The sequence below is a fragment of the Eretmochelys imbricata genome, chromosome 20 (assembly GCF_965152235.1).
Source record: "Eretmochelys imbricata isolate rEreImb1 chromosome 20, rEreImb1.hap1, whole genome shotgun sequence".
NCBI lineage: Eukaryota > Metazoa > Chordata > Testudines > Cheloniidae > Eretmochelys > Eretmochelys imbricata.
Window position 1 is genome coordinate 16396210 of NC_135591.1, and position 15607 is coordinate 16411816.

General features: G+C 47.9%; 1 protein-coding gene across 1 annotated transcript in view; it reads right to left on the bottom strand.

Moving 5' to 3' along the window:
- The window catches only part of LOC144277793 (adhesion G protein-coupled receptor E1-like), a 29288-nt gene extending 18528 nt beyond the window's left edge, over positions 1-10760 (bottom strand). Inside the window, exons 1-3 of the mRNA XM_077838786.1 lie at positions 10648-10760; positions 9567-9644; positions 3116-4345 (exon numbers count right to left, since the gene is read on the bottom strand). Coding sequence (XP_077694912.1) covers positions 3116-4345; positions 9567-9644; positions 10648-10678 — 1339 coding nt within the window. The 5' untranslated portion in view covers positions 10679-10760. The remainder of the gene's footprint in view (positions 1-3115; positions 4346-9566; positions 9645-10647) is intronic.
- Positions 10761-15607: the final 4847 nt, after the last annotated feature.

Sequence of the window (15607 nt, forward strand, 5' to 3'; positions counted from 1 at the left end):
CTCTATGACGGAGCTGGAAATGGAAGCTTGATCGATTGAGTCCCAGCCTAGCATTTTAGCCACAAGGGCCATCCTTTCTTCCTTCCAGAATACAAAGTTGATGATCTCCTGAAACCCAGCAGGTGTTTTCTCCCTTTAGCTCCATTGATCCCTTTAGCCCTGTCTGACAACTTTCAACTGAGTTTATAATCAGTTAGCAATACATTCAGCCCTAAAAGCCTGGTGTGTGTCCACACATCACCTGGTTAATACTCACTTAAGCTTTGTCTGTGTGTCTCATTGATCAGTGTGTCTTATGTGTCCTCTGGGGCTGCTCCACCAAAGGTCTGGTTCTGCTACAGCTCCTAGCTATGTTTCAGAGTAACAGCCGTGTTAGTCTGTATTCGCAAAAAGAAAAGGAGTCCTTGTGGCACCTTAGAGACTAACCAATTTATTTGAGCATGAGCTTTCGTGAGCTACAGCTCACTTCATCAGATGCATACCGTGGAAACTGCAGCAGACTTTATATATACACAGAGAATATGAAACAATACCTCCTCCCACCCCACTGTCCTGCTGGTAATAGCTTATCTAAAGTGAGCATCAGGTTAGGCCATTTCCAGCACAAATCCAGGTTTTCTCACCCTCCACCCCCCCACACAAATTCACTCTCCTGCTGGTGATAGCCCATCCAAAGTGACAACTCTTTACACAATGTGCATGATAATGAAGTTAGGCCATTTCCTGCACAAATCCAGGTTCTCTCACTCCCTCACCCCCCTCCAAAAACCCACCCCCATACACACACAGACTCACTCTCCTGCTGGTAATAGCTCATCCAAACTGACCACTCTCCAAGTTTAAAACCAAGTTAAACCAGAACATCTGGGGGGCGGGGGGGTAGGAAAAAACAAGAGGAAATAGCCTACCTTGCATAATGACTTAGCCACTCCCAGTCTCTATTTAAGCCTAAATTAATAGTATCCAATTTGCAGATGAATTCCAATTCAGCAGTTTCTCGCTGGAGTCTGGATTTGAAGTTTCTTTGTTTTAAGATAGCGACCTTCATGTCTGTGATTGCGTGACCAGAACACTTCAATCTCTCTGGTCACGCAATCACAGACATGAAGGTCGCTATCTTAAAACAAAGAAACTTCAAATCCAGACTCCAGCGAGAAACTGCTGAATTGGAATTCATTTGCAAATTGGATACTATTAATTTAGGCTTAAATAGAGACTGGGAGTGGCTAAGTCATTATGCAAGGTAGGCTATTTCCTCTTGTTTTTTCCTACCCCCCCGCCCCCCAGATGTTCTGGTTTAACTTGGTTTTAAACTTGGAGAGTGGTCAGTTTGGATGAGCTATTACCAGCAGGAGAGTGAGTCTGTGTGTGTATGGGGGTGGGTTTTTGGAGGGGGGTGAGGGAGTGAGAGAACCTGGATTTGTGCAGGAAATGGCCTAACTTCATTATCATGCACATTGTGTAAAGAGTTGTCACTTTGGATGGGCTATCACCAGCAGGAGAGTGAATTTGTGTCGGGGGGTGGAGGGTGAGAAAACCTGGATTTGTGCTGGAAATGGCCTAACCTGATGCTCACTTTAGATAAGCTATTACCAGCAGGACAGTGGGGTGGGAGGAGGTATTGTTTCATATTCTCTGTGTATATATAAAGTCTGCTGCAGTTTCCACGGTATGCATCTGATGAAGTGAGCTGTAGCTCACGAAAGCTCATGCTCAAATAAATTGGTTAGTCTCTAAGGTGCCACAAGGACTCCTTTTCTCCTAGCTATGGGAGTTCGTCCCTTAGCTTAATCAGGAGTGGGTCATGGAGTCACAAGGTCCTGGGTTTGATCCTTGGGGATTACCAAGATGACAGTTGTTACATCAATACTCGAGAAGTTTCCCTTCCCAAGAACTGTTCTAAGCCTCCTCTTGTACTTCTAAAAGGCCTGAGTCTCATCAAGGTATGTCTACATGACGATGGTGATGGAAGGGTTCTTCCATTGCTGTAGTAAATCTGCCTCTCAGAGGTGGTAGCTAGGACAAGAGAAGAAGTCTTCTGTTGACCTTGTGTTGCCTACCCTGAGGCTTAGGCTGCCTTATGATTGACTGAAGTTTTAGGTGTTGAGCAGGCCTCAGTTACACTAAAAGCCTTACGTTGTTCTGGCCTGGAAAAGGCAGTTCAAGTGGCTGGAAAAGGCTTCTAAGAATGTTCCCTGTGGAGGGACCCTCCACAGCGCGTGTGGAACTGGTATAAGGGCCTTTACATGATCTTGGCTTCATCTGCAAGGCAGATCAAGGATGTGGTCAGAACATACCATGCTACAGCTACTTTCTAGTTCTCAGGGGCCATGGGAAGCAGAGGGTAAATTACAGCAACCCTGCATGGTCCCAGAATGCACAGAGCACAAAGGTGGCTCAAAGTGACCTGTTCCTCCACCATTTCTGTTCCTGGTGCAAGCACAGGACTGGCATAAGTAAGAATCAGGCACAAAATTCCCTTGGGTACCCAGAGGGCATCACAACCAAGTGTGGGAGGAAAAGTGCAATGGTCCTTAAACCAATTCAGACCAGCTGGCGAGCAGCTGCCTAACTACATGAGCTGGGCGGAAACTAGTTGAGTGCAGCTAGCAACACAGGTACAATCTTAGGCCTGGACTACGCCTAAAACTTAGGTAGATCTAGCTATGTCACTGAGCGGTGTGAAAAATTCACACCCCTGAGAGACGTAGTTAAGGCATCCAAAGCCCAGTGTCGACACCACTAGGTTGACAAAAGAATTCTTCCGTCAACCCAGATACCAGCTCTCGGCGGGGTGGATTAACTACAGCGACAGAAAAACCCCTTCCATCGCTGGACCAAGTGTCTACACGACAGTGCTTCAGAGGCACATCTGCAGCGCCGTACCTGCTGCTGTAGCTTCTGTAGTAAGGACATAGCCTGAGTAACTGTGGCTAGTGGTGGCCTAGGATGGCATGCTGGGCCAAATTCTCAGCTGGTGTAACTCAATGGAGCCCCATCAAAATCAACAGACTTTACACCAGGCCCATGGTTGCCTCCCCGGTTGTGACACTGTTTTCTTTGCAGCATGCACAGAAAACGTGGTCAAAACAGATTTAAAACCCAGGCTACTCACCCTTCCTGCAGGAACCCGGAATCCCATAGCTGTCCATGGCAGCAGTGCCAACACTCAGGAGTGCGAATGGAGAGCTGGCATGTTCCACAGCATGGGATCTCATGGCAGGTCCAAGCGTATGCATGCCCCAAACGAACTCAGTGCCAGGGACTGGGTTCCACTTCACATCCTTTAGAGGCTGATTGTCTAAGATGATGGCGCCAGTCTCCGATGTATTGGCCACCATCAAGGCAAAGTTCTGGAAGCCCTCCTGCTCATTTAGAGAATACATCAGGCAGTAACTGGCAACATCTGGAACATTCATCAGGAAGGCGTGGGAGGAATTAGGGATAGCTGCGCCCAGGCTGTAGAACACCACCTGGATGCCCACGTTAGCAGAGATGTAGACTGGGATTGAGGGCTTGACAGGAAGTTGGAGTACATTGCCTCCTGTTAGAGTAACATTCTCTTGCTGTTCCCCTTGTTGATACAACACAGTCGTGCTCTGGGAAGCAGTGATATAGACTATGTCATCTACTTTCTGCCAGGGTAAGGGAGGAATGATGTATGTTGTACCCCAGCTGCAGACTGGTAGGAGCTGCTCAAAGACGTGGTTGCATTTTGTGCTATTACAAAAACACACCTGGCCAACCAAGACAGCCACTGGCTTTTCTGAGACAATCCTGGTGCCAGACAGATCTTCTATGCCTTGTAACTGGATGCCTTGGAAACTGGGGAGCTGAAATCCCAGTTTGTTGCCAGTGGAGTAGACCTGTGTTAGGTAACGTAACTTGCCTTTCACATGGACGTCCACAGAGTTGGGCTCCTGGTACGTTATAATAGAGAACTCTGGGTAACTATCGAAGGATTCCGTGGAGGGAGTCACTACGTAGTGTTCATTTCCCAAGCTGGAGACAGGATACAGCACAGTGGTCTCAGGGCTCACATGTTTGTTGCTGACAGATACTACCGAGATATCTTTGTCAGCCTTGACTAGGACCACCTTGGAGAACTTGGTACTGCCCTTTACTCCCACTGACTCTGGTAGCCTGACCCACACCATCTCTCCCTGATTTACCATAATCTTATTCTCAAACCTTGCCCCGTCACCCTTGCAATTGGGGATGGAAACGGACACTGAAGTGAAGGCAAAGTAGCCAGTAATTTGCACTTCAAATTGATTAGAGTTTCCACAGTCCTCCATGTAGGAGGTGATGAATTCTCTTCCCAGAGTCTCAGTCTGACATGTGCCTGCAAGGAAAAATAGCAATAAAACGTTGGAGGTGGAGAGAGACACTGTCAAGAGGTGGATAGAGTAAAAGGGACTGGATCAACTTTGTTCAGGCCAAAAATTAAGGCCCAGTAAAAAAGAAAAGGAGCTTGAAAATCTTAATGCAGCTTAATGCAAATTTTCCCCATTACATTTTTAATCTAAATGAAAATAATTTTTATCAATAGTAAACATTATTTTAAATAATAAACAAGCGCAACTTAGACAGCTTAGAACCCAACAAAGACCTTGGAACCAAACACGACTTCGGGGAACGTTCCAATCTGAATCAGAACTCCATGATTGTCCCTGATCTCTATAATTGTTGAGAACCAGAATCCTGGATCCAAACACTCATGGAAACACAGAAAAATGTCAGATCCGGATGCACACTTAATGATTTGGACTCAGCTCTAAGAATAATTGTTTGCCCTCCCCTAGCACCTCCTGTCTAAGCTCAAAACACTTTAAAAAATTCTCAGTCCCACCAGGAGATGGGTCAATATTACTGTCCCCATTGCACTGAGGGAGAAACTAAGGCACAGAGAGGGTTAGGAGCTTGCTCAAAGTAACCCCACAAATCAGCAGTAGAATAAGAATAGAACCCAGGTTTCCTGACTCTCAGTCTCTTGTGCTCTAAGCATTAAAACCTACAACCCTTCCCAGCGTTGGGAATAGAACCTTAGTCTGTTGTGTTGAGAAGGGTAGGTGCCTTGGACCTATTGGGGTACGGTAGTAATAAAAGCCCTTTGTACTATTACAACATTAAACACATATGTGTGGTTTGGGGTCTTGTGTCAAATTATCACTGGCACGGTCTCCTTTTGTAACCACCACTGTTAAATATATATATATATATATACACACACAGAAAGAGAGAGAGAGAATTCTTTATTAAACACACATAAGAAACAGATAAATAAAATTACAATTTAAAAAGTTAAATAAAACTTTCATTTAATAAGTTTTCTTTATTTCTCTTTTAGTTATATAAGGCCAGATCTTCAAATAGTGTAAATCAGTGTAGCACCACTGACTACAAACAGACCTTGCTGATTTACAACAGATGAGGATTCTGCCCATTACCCCCCAGCTGACATCCCACTTGGCTCTTTATAGAGAGATCCAGAAACATCATATCCCTCAATAAACATTTTATCCTCACTCCCAGAGCTCTCTCTCTGCCCTGAGTGGAAAGAAAATTAAGGCCAAATGTAATATAGCTTCTCAAATTTCCACTAGCTGAGAATCTGACTGTCTAGCTTCAGGCCCTTTAATACGATTAGTGAGGGGAGATGTGAAATGCTGGGACTCCTTCTCCTGTCCCTTACACCATATGACCGCCATTGATTTCAGTGCATTTCTCCTGATTTACATTGATGTACGTGAGAAGAGAATGAGGCCCATCATTCTTAGCCTGAATGGGAGCTGGCGGCAGGGCTGGATTTAGGGGCATGTGACCCAGGCAACCACTGGTGGCGCCAGGTTTGGGGGGCGCTGGGCTCGGGGTGCTGTTTTGGTTGTTAGCGACAAAAGGGAAAACAGAATGTTTGAAGTAAAATGTTTCAGGTATTCCATATATGGATTCATTTTTCACTAGCCTCCTAGAATGTTCTGGACCTTTATAGGATCTCATGGAACCTTCCAGATTTTCAGAGAACTACATTTTCCTCCAGCCTCCTAGAATATTGTCAGCCATGCCCTCGCGACTATACACGGAGCAGGGCAGCACCAAGGGTTGGCAACTCTCTGATTGCACAAAACCAAACACCCTGGCCCCCCGCCCCCTTCCCCAAGCCCCGCCACTTCCCCAAGGCCCTGCCCCCCACTCACTCCAGCCTCCCTCCCTCCATTGGTCGCTCTCTGCCACCCTCACTCACTTTCACTAGGCTGGGGCAGAGGGTTGAGCTGTGGGAGAAGGTGAGGGCTCCATCTGGGGGTGCAGGCTCTGGGATGGAGTTTGGGTGTGGGAGGGGGTTCCAACATGGGGCAAGGATTTGGGATGCGGGTGAGGGTGCAGGGTCTGGGAGGGAATTAGGGTGCAGAATTGGGTTCTGACCTGCAGCTCCCAGAAGTGGCCGGCATGTTCTGCCCCCTGGCAGAGGTGCAGCCAGGTGGCTCTGTGCAGTGTGCACTGCCCATGCCCACAGGCGCTGCCTCCACAGCTCCCATTGGCCACAGTTCCCAGCCAATGGGAGCTGCAGAGCTGGCCCTGGGAGCAGCGGCAGCACTTGGAGCTTCTCTGATCACCGCTGAGCCTAGGGGCCGGACGTGCTGGCTGCTTCCAGGGAGCTACGTAAAGCCAGGGCAGGCTGGGAGCCTGCCATAGCCTCACTGCACCACTGACCTGACTTTTAATGGCCCGGTGAGTGGTGCTGTCCGGAGCCGCGAGGGCCCAATTTCAACTGGGCGTTTCAGTTGAAAACCGGATGCCTGGCAACCCTAGTATCAACCGTTAATCTCATGAGACAGGGATAAATCATGCATACAAATCATGCATCAAAGTCATGAAATGGACTACAAATGCAATCAAAAATAAAGTATTTAAAGGTTTAACAAATGGAAGGGGGTGCACACCATTTGGTCTAGGGCTGGGCCTGGCTGCTGGTCCTCAATGCCTCTCAGGATTTGGCTCCATTTGTAGGATCATAGAATCATAGAATATTAGGGTTGGAAGAGACCACAGGAGGTCATCTAGACCAGTGCTACTCAAAGTGGTGGTCCGTGGACCGGCGCTGGTCTGCAAGCCATTGGCTGCCGGTCTGCGCGCACATTGGAAAAAAAAATTGCCGGTCCCCCACATCAGATAGCTTGAGAAGCACTGAGCTAGACCAATCCCCTGCTCAAAGCAGGACCAACGCCAACTAAACTATCCCAGCCAGGGCTTGTCAAGCCAGGCCTTAAAAACCTCTAAGGAGGGAGATTCCACCACCTCCTTAGGGAACCCATTCCAGTGCTTCACCACCCTCCTGGTGAAATAGTGTTTCCTAACATCCAACATACACCTCCTCCACTGCAACTTTAGACCATTGCTCCTTTTCCTGTCATCTGCCATCACTGAGAACAGCCGAGCTCCATCCTCTTTGGAACCCCCTTTCAGGGAGTTGAAAGCAAATCCCCTCTCATTCTTCTCTTCTGCAGACTAAATTAACCCCAGTTCCCTCAGCCTCTCCTCGTCAGTCATGTGCCCCAGCCCCCTAATCATTTTCATTGCCCTCCACTCGACTCTCTTCAGTGTGTCCACATCCCTTCTGTAGTGGGGGGACCAAAACTGTTTGGAATGCTCCAAATGTTATTCCTTGACTTTAGCAAAGTTTTTGACACGGTCTCCCACAGTATTCTTGCCAGCAAGTTAAAGAAGTATGGGCTGGATGAATGGACTATAAGGTGGATAGAAAGCTGGCTAGATACTCAGGCTCAACAGGTAGTGATAAATGGCTCCATGTCTAGCTGGCAGCCGGTATCAAGCGGAGTGCCCCAAGGGTCGGTCCTGGAGCTGGTTTTGTTCAATATCTTCATTAATGATTTGGAGGATGGTGTGGATTGCACCCTCAGCAAGTTTGCAGATGACACTAAACTGGGAGGAGTGGTAGATACGCTGGAGAGTAGGGATAGGATACAGAGGGACCTAGACAAATTAGAGGATTGGGCCAGAAGAAATCTGATGAGGTTCAACAAGGACAAGTGCAGAGTCCTGCACTTAGGACGGAAGAATCCCATGCACCGCTACAGACTAGGGACCGAGCGGCTAGGCAGCAGTTCTGCGGAAAAGGACCTAGGGGTTACAGTGGATGAGAAGCTTTATATGAGTCAACAGTGTGCCCTTGTGGCCAACAAGGCTAAAGGCATTTTGTGCTGTATAAGTAGGAGCATTGCCAGCAAATCAAGGAACGTGATCGTTCCCCTCGATTCGGCATTGGTGAGACCTCATCTGGAGTATTGTGTCCAGTTTGGACCCCACACTACAACAAGGATGTAGAAAAATTGGAAAGAGTCCAGCGGAGGGCAACAAAAATGATTAGGGGGCTGGAGCACGTGATTTATGAGGAGAGGCTGAGGGAACTGGGATTATTTAGTCTGCAGAAGAGAAGAATGAGGGGGGATTTGCTTTCAACTACCTGAAAGGCGGTTCCAAAGAGGATGGATCTAGACTGTTCTCAGTGGTACCAGATGACAGAATGAGGAGTAGTGGTCTCAGGTTGCAGTGGGGGAGGTGTAGGTTGGATATTAGGAAACACTGTTTCACTAGGAGAGTGGTGAAGCACTGCAATGCGTTACCTAGGGAGGTGGTGGAATCTCCTTGCTAAGAGATTTTTAAGGGTCAGGCTTGACAAAGCCCTGGCTGGGATGAGTTAGTTGGGGATTGGTCCTGCTCTGAGGAGGGGGTTGGACTAGATGACCTCCTGAGGTCCCTTCCAACCCTGATATTCTATGGTTCTATGTGTGGCCTCACCAGTGCTGAATAGAGGGGAATAATCACTTCGCTCAATCTGCTGGCACTGCTCCCACTAATACAGCCCAATGTGCCACCGGCCTTCTTGGCAATAAGAATTTCCCAGCGCTTCTAGTTTCTACATGAAATTGATCAGGATCTCAATTTTCATTTGCAATTCTGTAATACTCACAGCTCCTTAAAGAGGAAGCTGACAAAACGACAGATCCAGAGTTACTGCTACTTCATTCTCCCTCGCTCCTTTCTGACAGATCTCCAGGGACTGCAGTCCAGTATAGGAAGTCACCAGCTACCGCTTTCTGGGCCCACCTCTGGCTTTTCAGTGTGGCCTAGTGACACTATTAAAAGACCTCTCAGGGGGACATGGCAGCAGAAAGAGGTTCTTGTCCACCATGGGACAGAGTGTGAACAGACTAAAACTAGAATACCCTAAGGAGTGACAGAGGGAGAAAGAGGGAGTGAATGAATAAACGAGCACAGAGAAGGAGGAATTATCCCTGAAACCCAATCTTCCCTGTTCTCAAAATTCTGGGTTTTCCCTTCCGGGTCTGTTTAGAACCTGAGGTGGACCCACCCCTCTGGGCATTCTGCTGCTCCTAATGACCCAGATGCAGTGAACCCCCACATTAGAGTCCAGAGAATGCTGCTGAGAGCTGCCAAGCCAATACCAGCTTCATGACAGACACTCTATATGATACTCACTTATTATGGGCACAGAAACGTTACACAAGGCATTATGTTTCACTAACCTGAGAATTTACCAATTCTGTTTGTCATCTGGGTGCTTGCTGGTGGTAGAAACCAGAACAGTCCAAGGAGGAAAAACACTTGAGAGAAGATGAACAAAATTTGTTTCAAATCTAAGATATGGCAATAAACAACACAGGGAGACATTACTAATTAAAGGAGTCTAAGCACCTTTGTATGAGTCTGACCCTAATCTCAGTTACACTGGTGTCAATTTGGAATGACTCCATTGATTTACTTTTATTGGCATTATCCTGAATTTATCCTGGGACTTAGGAGATCAGAAATAGGATCAGGGCATTGGACCTCATTGATGTGGGGAGAATGGAAGGTAGACACTGGATTTTTCCATTCTAGTCTCATCCTCTGATGCCCTGTAGGAGGCAGCTGGGACGCTGGAGTCTGAGTAGCTTCTCAATGGCCTGGGGCAGGGTGTCATGGAGTCACGGGGTCTGGTCTATGCCACAGCCTGTAACCAGTCCCTTTGGAGAGATCCCTGTAGTGTGCTGGGCCCCAAGGACCTACACAGTTCCACAGGGGCAGACCCGTGGCCTCCAAAACTAGGCCTTTGGGTGCCAGCAATCCCCATCATTTTCCATGGCTCCCAGTAGTAAGACCAGCAGAGCCAGACTCCAGTGAGAGGTTTGTTCTTTACTCCTTCAGGGAACAATGCTCTCAGTGAGTATTTTCAGTAATGCCAGGCAGCCTTTCCAAAACAAGCTAAGAATGTATTAGCCACCTGGCCTACAGAATCCAACACTCCTGACTTTAGCATAGAGAGGCACAGGTTAAGACATGGTCCATGCTGACCAATGCCAGGGCTCCCATGAGTCAGGCTGCTGTAGGAACAAACCATCTTGGCGCTCTCTCACCGTCTCTGTTCCTTTAGTTCCAGGTGTGTTTCCTGTGTCTCTGAGAGCTCAGCTCTAAATCCAGCCACCTGTCACCTTTCCCCTTTGTTCTCCCGCCCAGTGCATTTGGTTTGCTGCCCTGCAAGCCTCCAGCTATTCAGAGGATAGCGGCTTGCCTACCACACTCTCCCATACACCACGGCTCTGTCATCACTAACTCGGTTCTACTTACTTGGAGGAAACGCGAAGCCTCGGTGTTCCATGGCTGCTCAGAAGACAAGCTCTGGGATTCTGACCCTGGCACCTTCCAGATTAACCCGAAACAAAACCAAAAGCAGAACTGACACAAACTCGCTCACAGCAACTTCCTCTTTAGTCCCCTTATCTCTGGTGTCTGGTAACAGAGTCTTTTGGGCCAAGTTCACCTCACGGAAGTCAGCAGCTGATCCCACTAAGGGGACGGGCCCTTTATTATTTATTATCTTCCCCAACCCCTGAAGTGTGCTAGGTGCCTGTCACAGAGTCCCCGGGCGATGCTCTGGAACTGCTCCCTACGAAACCAGTCAGGACTCTGGGGAAGTCTCCTTTCTGGGAGCAGACTGTCTTCAGGACACAGAGCTCACAGAGCTTCCACCTTCCTGGGTCTGACCTCGGAGCATTCAGCATCCTCTGCCCCTCTGTGTGCTTCCCACAGCGAGTCCACCCAGGCAGGGCTCCTGGGGAAGCCAGAGGGTCAACTCCGCAGTCAGACGTGACTCTCAGCCAGCCAGTAAAACAGAAGGTTTATTAGACGACAGGAACATGGTCTAAACAGAGCTTGTAGGTGCAGAGAACAAGGACCCCTCAGCTGGGTCCATTTTGGGGGCAGTGAGCCAGACAACCACGTCTGCACTTCACTCCATGGCCCCAGCCAGCCCCGAACTGAAACTCTCTCCAGCCCCTCCTCCTCTGGGCTTTGTCCCTTTCCCGGGCCAGGAGGTCACCTGATCTCTTTCTCTCCAACCCTTTAGCTCTCACCTTGGAGGGGGGAAGGGCCCAGGCCATCAGTTGCCAGGAAACAGGGTGTTGGCCATTCTCTGTGTCCAGACACCTGCACACCCCTGCCCTCCAGGACTCTGCAATGATCATACACCCTTATCCCACCACCTAGATACTTAAGAACTGCTTAGGGGAAACTGAGGCACCCCCACAATATTAAGAGGAAACATTAAGAACAGTCCCGCTTCGTCACAGTGCCCTCACAGGCCAACAGGGAATCAGACAGTCCTTATGCTGCATATCCCTTAGCTAAAGGGGTACAAGGCTCATGCTTTTAGTGCGGAAGATTCTACGTTCAATTCCTGCTGATGACCCACAGTAGAATGTGTCTTAGGAGAGGGCCCAGAGGAGGGAACTGGGGAAGGAATAATGGGGGTACAGGAATGTCTCCTCACTAGTCACTCGGCGCAGGATGCCCAGGACACTAGGAGGGTGGCTGGGTCAGGATCTATGCACCCAGGCACTCAGTCTGTGACCCAGGTTTTGACAAGGAGCCTCCTGGAGGGGAGCAGTCACACAGCTGACTTCTCAGGGACAGAGAAAGGGGTGGCGGAGGGTACCCCAATCCAGGTCCCTGTTCTTCTGGATGCTATTTCTGATAAGTTTTTGGAAAGTAACCATGTCTCTTTAAATCAAGATGCAGCTCCAATGCCTGTGATAACAGAGGAGTTGGGTTCAGGAAATTGCCAGGGGGTAGTTTGCTGGAATACAAATGACCCAACTGACAGAGAAGGGGGTGTTTTCCCCCAGGCTGGTGAGAGACAGGGAGCAGTTACGGGAAGGCTGCTGGGAGAAGGTGAATCTGATCGAAAATTTGTTGGGGAAATGGGTGAGGGGTAAAGAGGTGGCAAATTTTCAAGGAATGCTTGATCTTGTTGCTCAAGAGCATTTCTTAAGCATATGTAAGGCTGAAGTAAACCAGTGTCTATGGGACGAAGATGTCAAGTCTGTGGATGAGATGGCTCTTTTAGCTGATACCGTCAAACAGACTCAGGCATCTATTGACAGCAGGCCACAGAAAGAGGGGTTTAAAACTGGTGGGAAGGGAGGATCCCATTTTGCCCCTGGGAAGAGAGAAGGGGCTTGGGAGCCTAAACGAGTTATAGAATCTGGCCCTAAATTAACTTTGCCTGTTTTCAAATTTCCCCCAAAAGTGGGAAATAGTTAAATAATTAAAGACACCAAGACACTGAAATCTCAGTCCATTCTGATGGTAAGCAATGCTCAGTCTGGGCATTACGTACGTTCCGTTGAGGCCAGGACTCAAATGGTGCTGAGCCCTCTGCACTATGGTAAATTTCACCCATGAGGAATAAGTTACTTGGGGAAGCAAATGATTATGAGGCACCCCGGCTGGGCGGTGTGGTGGGGCAGCAGGAAGTGTGAGCAAGGCAGGGTGGGAAGATAGCTCTTTCCTGTCTGCAATACTTTGGCTGATATGATGGCATGTAACAAGATGTGCATCAGGTTGGCTTCCTGTGTTTGTTTTTCTGAGATAAGGGATCTGCAAAGCTCAGAAGCCTCAGCGCTCGCTCGTCCTTTCCTGATAGCCTCTGAGTCCCCATGGGAAGCCGAGGTGACGGGACTCTGTCCAGTGAGTGGAATGAAGTCAGTGGGATGAATTCAGGGGTGGATTAGCAGAGTCCGGAAGGGTCTAAGTTGATGTAATTTGCAATTACTTCTGGTCCCTCCAATATGAATGTTCCACCAACTGAGATGCTGTCCTGACAGTGAAACATCCTTAGATTCCCCAGGCTAGATTCTCTGGTGTATCTGTGCCAAGAGGAATTGTTCACAGAGTCACAGATTTTAAGGCCAAAAAGGATCATTAGATCATCAAGTCTCCTCTCCTGTGTAACACAGACAATAGAATTTCATCCAGTTACCCTCTACTGAGCCCAGTAAGGGGTGCTTGAGTAAAGCATCTTCCAGAACAGCAGCCAGTCTGGATTTGAAGACTCAGGAGCTGGCAAATTCCCCTCTTGATCTTCATTTTGATATGCTAAACAGATTGAGCTCTCACTGTCAGGCATTTCTTCAGCTCTTCAATCATTTTTGTAGCTCTTTTCTGCACCCTTTCCAATTGTTCAACATCCTTTTCCAAATGTGGACCTCAGAATGGGAGGCAGTATTCCAGTTTGTGCCTCCTCAATGCCATATGCAAAGGTGAAATCGCCTCCCTGCTCCTACTCACACCTGGGATCACTGCTCAGTCCCTCACCTGTTGGCTGGGAGTGAGCGCCTGTGGTACTTACTCCTTGTGAAGTGGCCAGCCCTGGAGCAGGAATTGGTTTAGTGGCTGTTTGCTCTGTTTCTAGGTGCTGCTTTGTTTTTTCTGTTAAACACACTCTTCTGAGCTGCGGGTCTCACTAGGCAGACCCCAGCCACCAGTTTTCATGTACTGCATGTTGGGTAATAACAGGAGAGGATTCCATGCTTGTAAAACTAAACTGCTTTTTTATCAAGACAACTATTTCAGATGTGTGACCACCACAGCTAGAATTCCAGCCATGTGCACACAGACTGACTTCCAGGTGCCTGGAAGGAGAAAGTAGTTAAGGACATTGAGGTCAATGGTAATTAGGACAAAATACAACATGGTTTTACAAAAGATAGATCATGCCAAACCAACCTGATCTTCTCCTTTGAGAAGGTAACAGATTTGTTAGACAAAGGAAATGCAGTGGATCTAATTCACCTCAATTTCAGTAAGGCATTTGATCTGGATGACCTTGTAAACTGGACTAATATTAATAGGATGAAATTTAATAGTGAAAAGTGCAAGGTCATGCATTTAGAGATTAATAACAAGAATTTTTGTTCTAAACTGGGGAAGCATCACTTGGAAGTAACAGAGGAGGAGAAGGACCTCGGAGTATTGGTTGACCATAGGATGACTATGAGCCGCCAATGTGATGTGGCCATGAAAAAAGCTAATGCAGTCCTCGGATGTATCAGTTGAGGTATTTCCAGAAGAGATCAGGAGGTGTTAGTACTGTTATACAAGGCACTGGTGAGGCCTCATCTGGAATATTGTGTGCAGTTCTGGTCTCCCATGTTTAAGAAGGATGAATTCAAACTGGAACAGGTACAGAGAAGGGCTACTAAGATGATCCGAGGAATGGAAAACCTGTCTTATGAAAGGAGACACAAAGAGCTTGGCTTGTTTAGCCTGACCAAAAGAAGGTTGAGGGGAGATATGATTGCTCTCTATAAATCTATCAGGGAGGGAGAGGAATATTTAAGCTCAGTACCAATGTGGACACAAAAATAAATGGGTATAAACTGGCCATCAGGAAGTTTAGACTTGAAATTAGACGAAGGTTTCTAACCATCAGAGGAGTGAAGTTCTGGAATAGCCTTCCAAGGGGAGCAGTGGAGGCAAAAGACATATCTGGCTTCAAGACTAAGCTTGATAAATTTATGGAGGGGACGGTAGGATGGGGTAGCCTAATTTGTCGATTCATTGATCTTTGACCATTAGCAGTAAATATGCCCAATGGCCTGTGATGGGACACTGGATAGGGTGGGATCCGAGTTACTACAGAGAATTCGTTCCTGGGTGTCTGGCTGCTCAGTCTTGCCCACATGCTCAGGGTTTAGCCATATTTGGGGTCGGGAAGGAATTTTCCTCCAGGGCAGAATGGCAGAGGCCCTGGGGGGTTTTCGCCTTCCTCTGCAATGTGGGGTACAGGTCACTTGCTGGAGGATTCTCTGCACCTTGAAGTCTTTAAACCACGATTTGAGGACTTCAATAGCTCAAACGTAGGTCAGGGATTTGTTACAGGAGTGAGTGGGTGAGATTCTGTGGCCTGCGTTGTGGAGGTCGTCAGATTAGATGATCATAATGGTCCTTTCTGACCTTAAAGTCTATGAGCCTCCTCCAAACTCCAAGTTCCATGTGTTTGCTAGAGAGTTTGTGAGGTTCTGAGTGTCCCCTGGGAAACGCGGAGTTCCCTTCACTCAGAAGGAATTGAAGTTGCTCACCAGTGCCTCCTGGAGGTGATTGGCCCCTCTCAGGGTAGGGCTAGCCTTGGGCAAGTATAGCAAAAAACAGATGTGACTATTCTTGCAGCACTTCACAACCCTTTTGATTCAGGAGCTTTCGGGAGAGTGAGGCCATGACACTTCTGCTTTCCATTGACTTGGCTGAG